Source organism: Anabrus simplex, chromosome 1 (genome assembly GCF_040414725.1).
Source record: "Anabrus simplex isolate iqAnaSimp1 chromosome 1, ASM4041472v1, whole genome shotgun sequence".
NCBI lineage: Eukaryota > Metazoa > Arthropoda > Insecta > Orthoptera > Tettigoniidae > Anabrus > Anabrus simplex.
In genome coordinates this window covers 924692047-924704395 of record NC_090265.1, presented here as the reverse complement: position 1 = coordinate 924704395, position 12349 = coordinate 924692047, and the positions used below count along the sequence as shown (strand labels likewise).

The 12349-nt window shown below is 39.9% G+C and overlaps 1 protein-coding gene across 1 annotated transcript in view; it reads left to right on the top strand.

The window, feature by feature from the left end:
* The first annotated feature begins 222 nt into the window (after positions 1 to 222).
* iPLA2-VIA (calcium-independent phospholipase A2 VIA) overlaps positions 223 to 12349 on the top strand; it is a 142903-nt gene continuing 130776 nt past the window's right edge. Inside the window, exon 1 of the mRNA XM_067136657.2 lies at positions 223 to 897. Coding sequence (XP_066992758.1) covers positions 674 to 897 — 224 coding nt within the window. The 5' untranslated portion in view covers positions 223 to 673. The remainder of the gene's footprint in view (positions 898 to 12349) is intronic.

Sequence of the window (12349 nt, the reverse complement as noted above, 5' to 3'; positions counted from 1 at the left end):
CATAGTTCCCGCTATTTCATTCCGACAGTTCAGGAGCCGGCTCGTGCTGCCACGTGCTGTGGGCATTTGTAAACGGAGTGTTTCATTTAGTGCCATGTTAAAATGTTGCATTGAGCAGGCAGTATAAGCAGCCATCAGATGCAGATCGAGCAGGCAGTGAGTGGAGACTAATATATCGAAATATGTCGATATCGATACCGATTGCTCTCAGCGCCACTTCCGTACAAAATAGTATGTTAAATTTTAGTGTTGCCTTGTCCTTGCACTAACCGCATCGGCATTTTGGAAATAACAATGCAAAATACTTCTTTTTCTTGACGTGTTAATATTCTGTTTGAAAATTTGCTGGCATTATATACAGGAGGACCTTTCCTCCTTTATTTTGTAAATACCAGATGTTCATCAACACCAAAGGTTACGGGTGGGGGAAAGTCTTCGTTTCAGTCTGCAGTCAGGTGACAAGATCATTTCTGATCTCTGACAGCTCCTTGGTATTGTAACCGTGGTGTTTTTCTTACATTATTTAAAAGGTCGAATATCTTATGAAGTGGTTTCACATGTTCAGTAATCCTGATTTCTACGTGCTTCGTCTTATTGGAAATAAATCGTACGGGTGTGTGCCTACATAAAAGTGGAATTTTCCTTATTTTGGGGATATTTATTCCATCACAACATGACTTCTTGGCTTGGAACTTTAAATTTTACCGCAGGACTTGTGAGAAATCTCTTGAGCCAAGAAGCAAATCCGAATAAAGTTCTAAACGTAAGATCGGAGAATTACAGTAACCGTGTCATCCACAGCAGAGAAGATGGTATTGTGCTCTATGGCCCTATGGAAGATATCTATGAAATAGTACTCCACAGACCTTGTACGGAAACTCTGCATCAAGTGTACAGGTATTTTATCAAACGCATTTTCTAAACGTTCTTCCTTAACCTCAAAAGTTGTGTGCATATAGCGTGTCGTTGTTGAACAGGTTAATTTTATGAATAATATGGAATAATCTTCCTATTTATGTGAAAGTAAAACAAGCTATTGGCACACAACATGTATTGAAAAGACCTCTATTAATGATAGTCTCAGTTTTCTAATAAAGAGATTAGAGACATATCTTTTCAGTTTGCATTGAGAACTCTAGTTAGCAAAGGTCGAGCCACAGTTATTTCATTCTTGACCAGCTGTTGTTATAGGCTACTTTTGTCTATTTTCCTGGGTTTCTGAGAGTTATTGTTATGTTCTTTCTAGTCTGTTTCGTCCTGACTCTCCTAAACATAGTAGGCATAATATGTGCAGTGTCTTTTTCTCTAGTATTTGGCTGATAATATTTAGTATGAAAAATTTGAAATGAGGACAAAATGATACCTTGAAAAGACCACAAAAAATGCTCTGCTCCCTCAGAGGAGGTAGATTATACTTGGATATAGGCCTCAATGGTTCACAACATTGAAAGGTGAAAATGAACAGCCATAAATAGATTAGAATAGAACATGAATGGTAGAAAAATTAAAGAACTTAACACAATTAGGCTATACAAGCATTATTAACTCAGTGCCCTATGGTTAGTACAGTACCAGTACTAGGTGTGAATATGTTGGGGATCCTTTTCATTAAGTATATACTTTAGAATTTACCTTTTATACTATATAAATCTATAACTGTTGTTTAGAATTGTATGATGATTAAAAAAAAAAATTGCACCGAGCTCGATAGCTGCAGTCGCTTAAGTGCGGCCAGTATCCAGTATTCGGGAGATAGTAGGTTCGAACCCCACTGTCGGCAGCCCTGAAGATGGTTTTCCGTGGTTTCCCATTTTCACACCAGGCAAATGCTGGGGCTGTACCTTAATTAAGGCCACGGCCGCTTCCTTCCCAGTCCTAGCCCTTTCCTGTCCCATCGTCGCCATAAGACATATCTGTGTCGGTGCGACGTAAAGCCAATAGCAAAAAAAAAAAAAAAAAAAAAAAAAAAAAAAATTGCGCTAATAAGCCAACGAGAAGAGAGATCTGATCTGAGGCCATGTCTGTCTTCTTGCTTGTATTAAGCTAGACATCTGGATGATACTGACAAATGGACTGCTGCAATGCTTAATAACGTTGTTACATCAGGTAGCCGATGGAGGAACACATTCCAGGTGATTGGATGTGAGTCATGGTGAGTGTAGGCCTACTGTGTTTTGTGAACTGCTTCAGATTTTGAACCTAATGTTTATTCTCTATCATTTTCAAGTACATTTTGTAAATTTTTAAAATAATTAAGAACGAGAGCAAAAATGCTCTGTAGATTTATCGACCAAATAAATAAGTTAAAGGAGCAATAAACTACTGACATAAAGTAGTAACGTCAGTGTTTTGTTCACTAGCAATCCAGATTCTGTGCAAGTGCCTTCTGACCTGTGAATGAAATACAGTACTTTTCTATTTCAGAAATCTGTCTTAAGCAGAGCATACGCTTAAATGCCAGGGTCGTGCTGTATTCTAATATTTAAGGAAATTGATGTTATGCTGTCACCTCCCAATGCCATGCTTGTTTACATGGAGAAGTGATAGGAATAGAAAAGCATTCCAATTACTTTAAAAGTCACATGTTAAGGTATCTGAACTCAGTCTGCATTCCCAGTACCTGGACACAGACATCTGCTTCTGGTCAAATTTTGCAAAATCGTTCTCTTCTCATTGACTTGATTAGTTGTATCTCTTCATTTGTAATCTGATGATGCTTGTTGTTTAAAGCGCCCTAACATCTAAGGTCATCAGCCCTGTAATCTGATCTACCAATATCACATTCACCTTTCTTCTGTAACACTACATTCCAAAAGCTTTTATTCCCTTATATGCAGTTGCCAAATTTCAATTCCATACAGTACCATACTCCACACAAAAGCCTTCAAAATTATCTTTCAAATACAGTATTCAAATCTACAATGAATAATTTCTTTTCTTAAGGAAGGCTTTCTTTTCTAGCACAAGTAGTATGCATTTTATGACCCCTTTACTTTGCCATTGTTACCGGTTGTTACCCAAGTAACAATATTCATCTGCTTACTTTAAAACTGTTTCCTAATCTAATATTCCTTTCATCACGTGCTGTTGTTTGACTGCGTTCCATAAAACATTTTTTGTATGTCCAACTATAAAAAAGTATATCTTACCAGCTGACCACCAGACTGTTTTGAAAGACGTGCTGTAGTAAACAAGTGAACAGTATAGAAATGTATTCAGTCAGTGTAGTGCTCTACTTAATATGTGTACTGTATTGGAGTGTTATATTTCTCTTTGCATGTTTATGCTGTTTAATTACGGTATTGAAACTCAGTAAATGCGTCTTGACATGCTTGACTTATGTCCTTTTACTCTTTTACAGAGTTTAGGGCTTCGACAAAGCAGCGCCAGCGTATCCTATTTTGAGCCAGGGTCTTGAGTTCTCCAAAGGTCTTTCCTTCTTGTTTTGCCTTCTCCATCACACTGCGTCTCCATGACTTCCTGGGTCTACCTCTCTTCCGTTGTCCTTTTGGGTTCCAAAACAGAGCCTTTCTCTCCACTGCATTCTGCTGCTTCCGCAGTATGTGGCCGATCCATTTCCATTTCCTCCGCTTTATTGTATGCCTTCACCAGGCCAGTTGGCCATGCGGTTAGGGGTGCGCAGCTGTGAACTTGCATCCGGGAGATAATGGGTTTGAATCACACTGTCGGCAGCCCTGAAGATGGTTTTCCATGGTTTCCCTTTTTCACACCAGGCAAATGCTGAGGCTGTACCTTAACCCCTTAAGCGGGGAGCTCGGTACACACTGGCTCACTCCCAGGTGGGAAGCGATTTCCCTGATTGAAGAAAATATTTAATTACTTGATTGAAAATAATCATAGACTAAAATGAGCTATTGAAGGGCCCTAAGAGAAATATTTACTTGAACATAATGTATTAAATTTTTTAAAAATCCTATTTTGATTTTTTGATACTTTGTGCAAGAACGTAATAAGTGTTTTCATACTGCGATATCAAGGTTGCTTCTTCCTAATAGCAAAGCTCTGGTTTTCGTTTATACAGTAACTTTTACCTGAATATTTTAGGCAGTTTACTAACAATCTCTGCCTAGAAATAAATGTTGCTGTATATGTAAATTGTAGATTTACAAAGTTTACATGTGCTTAAACGATTTACATTGGAATAAATTATAATACACATGAAATTTTCTGTTATGTTGTTTAGCGCTTTTGAAGGATCAAGTTTATATAGCCTACCTACAATTCATAACTGACACACACGGACTATATTACACAATAATTCAGGTAATATTTACAGTCTTCATAGTGTTATGTCTCTTACAGCTGTTCATTATTATACACATGGAAGCAGATCATGTTATATAACCTGTCTCGACTTCGCATAATTTATGATTCCATTCCAAAACGCGATTGTTTTCTTGGTATGTAAACTTTCCACCGTAGCCACCCTTTCCGTACCAAGAGGTTCTCATCAATTGGCACTTTGCCATCAGGGTTATAAGTTTCCGAAAATTTTGCAAACAGGTGGTCAAATACTGGATTTATCTTATATATTTTGGGAGGAATTTGTCCATTATTCACCTCATTGTCAGAGATATGTAAAATGCTGTGGAGGAAAATCTTATAAAATAATAATAATAATAACGATAATAATAGTAATAATAATGTTATTGGCTTTGCGTCCCACTAACTACTTTTACGGTTTTTGGAGATGCTGAGGTGCCGGAATTTAGTCCCAAAGGAGTTATTTTGTATGCCGGTAAATTTACTGACAAGAAGCTGACGTACTTGAGCACCTTCAAATACCACCGGTCTGAACCAGAATCAAAACAGCCAAGTTGGGGTCAGAAGGCCAGCGCCTCAACCGTCTGGGCTACTAAGCCCTGCGAGAAAAAAAATCTGTCATCAGCTCATAGAAAATAGGCGCAGTGAACAAATTATTGCGAGAAATATAGTGTCCTAATTTAGGTTTCTGTACAATCCCCTGCGGCAACAGTATGGCCATAAGAAGCTTTATTTCGTCCTTATTTGTTCGGACCCGGTCTTGATCTCTACTCTTTCGTTTCATTTTACTAAGCTGGGTTTTATGAACGATTTTCTGCTGGGCATCTTTTGTTTGTTCAGCTATGTTCTGGCATATCTCGTCATAAAAAGTTATTGAAATATTTCGCTCGGTTTTTGTTTTCTTAAAAACTCTCCTTTTACATTACGATGGAATTTTGGATCAAAGCAAACTTTCTTTGTCGGTTTTCAGTATAAGTTGACGAAGAACTGCACTGGTTGGATTGTAATCAGCATTATTGTTATCACTGTCGCTCATAATCGATACTTGAACTGGAATCGAATACGTGTTGTCTCTTTCGCAAATGCTGAACATTCACATCAGCTAGTTCCCGAACCCTGTACATTCGAGACTGAAGTACTTATTGCAGGTAAGTTCCTGTCACTTAAAATTCCCCTTCGGCAGAACTTACTTCACTAAGATCACTATTCTCCCCACTGAATTCCAACATTTCGTTTATCATGCCCCGTAAATCATCTTTCTCTAACGGTGGGGGCTGGTTAAATTCATTTTAGACATTTTAGCGGAAAAAATGTAAGAAAAAGGATTGAATAGAACCCTGGTCTCTGCAGTTTGGATGGAAATGTGCCTGTATCACGGATGCGTATGATAATAAATGTTGTGCAACCCCCAGTGAACAAACACTCCAGTTGTGAAGGAAGAACTCAAGACTGGGGATAATAAATCAGGTCACAGTTCTCAAATGTCATCAGAGAGGTCCATTCAGTATCATAATCTCTAGAAATCCCTTCTACAGCAATATTATTACATCCAAGGGACAATTAGGCAATGAGCTAAAGCTTTAGCTGGGGCTGTACCTTAATTAAGGCCACGGCCGCTTCCTTCCAACTCCTAGGCCTTTCCTATCCCATCGTCGCCATAAGACCTTTCTGTGTCGGTGCGACGTAAAGCCCATAGCAAAAAAAAAAAGCTTTAGCGCGAAGCTATTAGGCCTTAGGTCGTTCTTGCCCGGACGTAAGCTGCGTTCTTTATGATGCAACTCGTGGATGACACAATGGTACTGGGAGAAGATATTTGAAAAAATTATCAGAGGGCAGACTCATCCAGAATACGCTGCTGAAAAAGAAATAAACTTCTGCAGGCAGGCAACCGAGAAAAAAATATTATTTGAATTGGCGGATATATCCGCGTTCCCCACCGAGCAAGCGACTTGTAGCCCACCAAACGGATTAATTAAGGCCACGGCCGCTTCCTTCCATGTCCTAGCCCTTTCCTATCCCATTGTCGCCATAACACCTATCTGTATCAATGCGACGTAAAGCCACTAGCAAAAAAAAAAATTTGTATGCCAATGGGCTCTTCTTCTGTTTGTTTCCAAAGACCTTTGTTTGAAATTACCTTTGCCCAAAAATGTGATTAGTTCTCCTTAAGCATCTGTTTATGAATACCTGTAGTTTATGAGTGATCTCTGAGGTAACCTTACAGGTTTCACAACCATATAACAGTTCTGTTTTTACATTTGTTCAAAAAATGCAAAGTTTGGATTTCATTGAGATTTCTCTGGCCCTCCATATCAGATAGTTGTATGAATGCCGCATTTACTTTGTGCATTCTCATTTTGACCTCAGCAGCTGCTCCTCCATCCTGCATAACCACACTGCCAAGATATGTAAACTCTTCAACTTCTTGAATGTCTTCATCACTGACTCTGAATTTCTGTTTGCTCTTCACATTGATATTCATTGCTTTTGTTTTCTGGGCATTTATCCTAAGGCCCACTGCTCCTGCCTCTCTCCCTAGATCCTGTATCTTTCCCTCCATATCAGTATGTTTCTGACTCAATAGATATAAATCATCAGCATACTCCAAAGCCTCCAGTCTATCACCCAGTCCCCATTGGATACCTCTTTGCCTTCCCTCCGTAACTTTCCTCATGATGTCATCCAGAACAAGGAGAAAGATAGTTGGAGATAGGACACACCCCTGCCGTACACCAGAATTTATGGAAAAAGGCTCCAAAAGCTTCCCTTCATGGATTACTTTACACATGAAGTCATCGTCTCTTTGATGATTTTGCTGATTTTAGTTGGTACGCCATACTTCTGTAGTGTTCTCCACATGGTGTTCCTTTTCAATGAATCAAAAGCCTTCTCAAAGTCCACAACAGAAGATATAGGCCAGAATTGTATTCATTAAACTGTTCAATAATAATTCGTAGAGTGTTTATTTGGTATAGGCATGAGCGGTTACTCCTGAAACCTGCTTGTTCATCGCGCAGTTGGTTTTCTATCCTTGCTTTTATCCTGTTCAGAATCTCCTGTGTCATCACTTTACTGGGAATTGAGAGCAAGGTGATACCTCTCCAGTTGTGACAGTTGGTCATGTCACCGTTCTTTGGTAATTTCATAAGGAGTCCTTCTCTCCATTCCTTTGGCATTCTTTCCTTGTTCCAAATTTTTTGTGAACAGTGGATGCAACAGATCGGCCGTCATATTGGGGTACACAGTTAAAAGCTCAGGTGCTACATTATCCACTCCTGGGGCCTTTCCATTCTTTATTTGGCTGATCGCTTCTTTTATCTTATTTTTTGAGGGTGGTTCAGTGTTGATACCATCAGTTTTGCAATCTTCATTCACCTCTACCATTAGTCTATCTGACTCTACATTTTCTCTGTTCAACACCTCCATGAGGTGTTCTCGCCATCTATTCAACTTAGCTTCATCACTAGTGAGCATATCTCCTTGTTTGTTCTTAATGGGTCTACTTTGTTTAAATTTCTTCTTGACGAGTTTCCTTGTGATGCCAAACAAGCCTTTCATATTTCTGTCTCTTGCTGCAGTCTCCGCTAATTCAGCAAAGTCTAATACGCATTTTTTTCCGTCTGCTTTTGCACTCTTCCCGATCTTTAGCATGGTATGCCGCTGCATACCAGGGTTCGTGTCCTGCAATTGAAGCGGTGCGCCGAATAGGGGTCTATCCACCAAAAACTGTATTATGAGTAAATTGCGAAAAACGTAGTTAAACCTAATTTAGGTATAAATTGTGCCATTATGTGCAGATTGATAACTAGTATGTTGATTGAGACAATTAGACAGTCCACCAACTACGTCCAAAAGAAATTATTTATAACAAAAGGAAAAAAATGTGGAAGAGGGATCTAAGTGGCTCACTTATTTTTACCCAAACAAGTACCGTTCATTGAGAACCAACCGATAGTTGCTCATACTGGCTGATTTAGATGTCATAGCGGATAGATACTCCAACGTGGGCTATTTTATGCACAAAAATGTTTTTATTTCTCCTCCTTTCATAAAAAGGTCACAATATATCAAAAAACATTTTCCATGTTCATGGTTGCATAAGTTTATTTAGAGCTAAAAACAACAAAAACACAAAGAATAATAGAAAAAAATTACAATAAACACATAATATATTGCCCAAAGAGGGTGTAAAATAGCAATCACTAAAATCATTAGCCACAGTTCACATTTACAAAGATAAAATACCTTCATAGTAACTCCTATGTTCTGGCAAGATATACTGAAGCATGTCAGTCAAGTCTTTTTTCTTTTCCTCTCTGAGGGGTAAGGGCATGTGATACGCCTTAGGTAGTTCCTCTGGTATAATTAGGGATTTCGTGATCGCATTCCTTTTCTTCAGTGAAACTAAGTGGTGCGAATTCCACGGCTCGAACACATTGTGAGTTTTACGCACACGTATGGAATTACAGTCATCTGCACTTAACTGAAGCCACATTACTGTAGTGATTTTGAGGTGTGGGTCTCTCTTTATCCCTTTTTCAACGTGTCCAAAATCAAAAAAGTCGTCTCTGCTCATCATTGTCACTTCAAAGGGATTTGATGGTCTCGCAGTGGCAAATATTTCCAATAGTTGAGTTGGAATTTGCACTGAACTCAAACGAAGTTTCCGTTCCAAGAGGGCAAAGTCCCTGTCGCACGGTAGAAATGAATGTCCCGATACAAGGAATTTTTGTTCAGCTGTAGTAAAATAGCCCAGTCGAATTAAGTAGAGCAGTAGAGACACAATCCGCCAGTTGTTGTTCTGTCCAACACATCTGTCGGACCAAAGGATTAATTTCCTTTCGGTATGAGGGGTAAGAATGGAGAAGTGAAACCTCACATATTTTAAGAGGCAGGATGCAACTTCGTTGGAACCTCTTTTTCCAATAGTCTCATTCCATACGAACATATTCGCTCCACCTGTACCTGCATTGTGAACAGCCATGTTGTAGCACGAATGCTGGCGTTGATAGAACATTGAACTGTGAGTGAGTTTGAGTAAAAATATAACTTGTTGCAGGTCAATGCACAGCACAATGACGTTCGAATTTTCCTGTGCACAAATTGTGTCATTTGCTAATGCTGTGTAGCCTTTCTCAGCCTTCCTATGATGGAGCTCACTCTCTCTGTATATCTTCTCCGTCTCCTCGGGTGTCTCAGCTGCAAGCTGTTTTACGTACAACTTATCGCAGTACTTGCAAGTGTCCGATCTCGGCTGACCGAACTTGAGCTGAAAATTGTTGTGGAACACATTTCGGTAGAGCCAAAATTTTACTTTAGAGTCACTATGTTTTTCTAAAAATAGTCGCTACATTGCTTTCAATGAAAGGTTTGGGCTGAGATATTCAGAGTTCCCAATATTCTTCCTGCGCGAATAATGGTTTTCATACGTTGGAAACGAGGCGATATGCTCCCGTATAAGTTGCTTATCGTCGTCTAATATTCGGTATGGCCGATTTTTATGTAATCCCCGTCCATCTTTTGGGCTGCATATTCCACTTTTCATTTTCATCTGTAAGTTTTGTATACGTTTATGACTAACAGCATAAACGTCACACAATGTTTTCTGGCACACACGTAAACGCTTTCCATTTACAGAAATTGTGTACATGTAGGTGGCACTTCGTCTTGATTCCTCAGCATCTGCCCCTGTTCTACGTTGAACTGGAACAAGTGACATGCACGCAATAAGGATTGCCGATTGCTGATCATAGCTCCCGGCATAGTACTCTCTAAAGAGATCGTCCTTCAGTGCAGGGGTGAGTGTATCACATCCTTCATACCGGCATTTACATATTTTATTCTGTAACAATAAAACAGGAAAAATGTTTTAGCTTCGAAATATGCGCTGTAAGAGCCATCTGTATACTATTATGTTTCTTAAGTAATGGAAAAAGTAACTGAAATATATTAGCGATTACATATAAACATACGCATGGAAATAAGTAGGCTATAATGAATAAAGCAGTAGAGGAATTTACGCTTAATAATGTGTCGTCTTGTTCTATATAACCCTAACCCCATGGCGCAACAGCCCTGAAGGGCCTTGGGTTACCAAGTGAGCGCTGCTCGTCCCGAAGGCCTGCAGATTACGACGTGTCACATAGTCAGCACAAGGAATCCTCTCGGCCGTTATTCTTAGCTTTCTAGACCGGGGTAGCTATCTCACCGTCAAATAGCTCCTCAATTCTAATCACATAGACTGAGTGGACCTCGAACCAGCCCTCACATCCAGGTAAACATCCTTGACCTGGCCGTGAATCGAACCTGGGGCCTCCGGGTACGAGTTAGGCACGTTAGCCCTACACCACGGGGCCGGCCCTGTTCTAAATAGTCATAGAGAAATAATGCCTTTGTTAAAAAAATTATATCTCTACTTTCCAATAAGCACACACGAAACTCTTTTTATAATTGGTTGGGATCAGGAGTTACGAAGAAATCGGCCATGGCCTGTTCGAAGGGGACTATCCATGCAGTTGTCTGTGAAACACGGTAAACCACGAGCTCGGTAAACGGCGGCACTAGTCACTGAAAGCTTGAAAAATCGTACTCGATACACTAACCAACTCCACTCCATACACATAGATCTCTATTCCATGCAAGCATACTCACCGGTTCTGGTGCTTTCCTCCCTGGAACTGCGACACCTTTCCTTGAAGTATATGCCAATCCATCATCCCTAAGATGTTTGCGCTTGACGTCCTTCCATTCATTCACATTACGTTTGCGTTTCTTAGTTGAATTTTCATGTTTTAATGCACTCGTTGTCACAAGCAAAGAACTATGCTCCGCCATCTTAGACTGGAGTTAGATCCCTTTTCCGCGCGAGACAGATGTTCTCCACCCCCTAGCATAGCAACAAGTTCCGAATTCTTCCACATGACTACGCCACTATGCATAGATGTCCATATAGATCCTTATTCCGCTGAAATCTCACTTTTGGAAAAAATGTCGGTTAGATCCCTTTTCGGCGCATCGCTTCAATTATTCTACTTTAGTTTCAGCTCCCTACGTTGTTCAGTACATTCCCAGTATTTGATGTAATCCAATCTTTCCTCCTGATGTTCTTGAAGCCAATTACCTCCTCTGCTGTGTCTGTCAATGTGATTTTAACTTTCTTCCGGTGTTCTTCAGCGTCATCTTCATCTAACTGTAGTGCTGTAAACCTGTTAGTGAGGACAAGCTTGAACTGTTCCTCGCTTCTATCATCCTCTAGCTTTCCAACATCAAACCTTTTCGTTTGTTGCTCAAATCACCTTTTTGCAGTTGCAGTCTTAATTCGGATGTTGGCAGTCACTAGATGGTGGTCGCTGCCTATATCTGCACCTCTTCGATTTCTGACATCCAAAAGAGACTTTCTCCAGCTTCTGCTAATTGCCAGGTGGTCAGTCTGGTTTTGAGTTCGCTGGTCTGGTGAAATCCACGTCACTTTATGGCATTCTTTATGAGGAAATAGGGTTCCACCGATAACAAGTTCATTGCTCGCGCAGAAGTGTACAAAAAATTCTCCTTTCTCATTCCTAGTACCTAGTCCATGTCGCCCCATTACTTGTTCAAGTCCCAGATTTTCAGAACCCACTTTGGCAGTGAAGTCTCCCATAACAATCACAGTAACCCTTTTGTTTATTGCCTGCATTGTAGTTTGTAATTCTGAATAAAACTTAGCCTTATCATCTGCTTCCGCTTGTTCTGTAGGTGCGTAGCATTGGACTATTGAAACATTCCTGATCTTCCTCTTGAATCTTGCAGTGATAATCCTTGATGAGATAGGGTTCCAATCAATCAGACTGTTCTTTGATCTCTTGTTGACAAGAAATTCCACTCCTTCCTGATGTGGGTCATCTTCATTTGGCTTACCAGAGTAGGGGAATGTTTGTCCCCTCAAAGTTCTTAACTCTCCAGATGTTTTCCACCATACTTCACTAACTCCTCTTTCTCTACGTCTCTGCCTCAGTAGCAAGTTATGTTATTTTCCCAGTCTGATACAGTGTTCTGATGTTCCAAAATCCAATTTTCATGTCCTTTT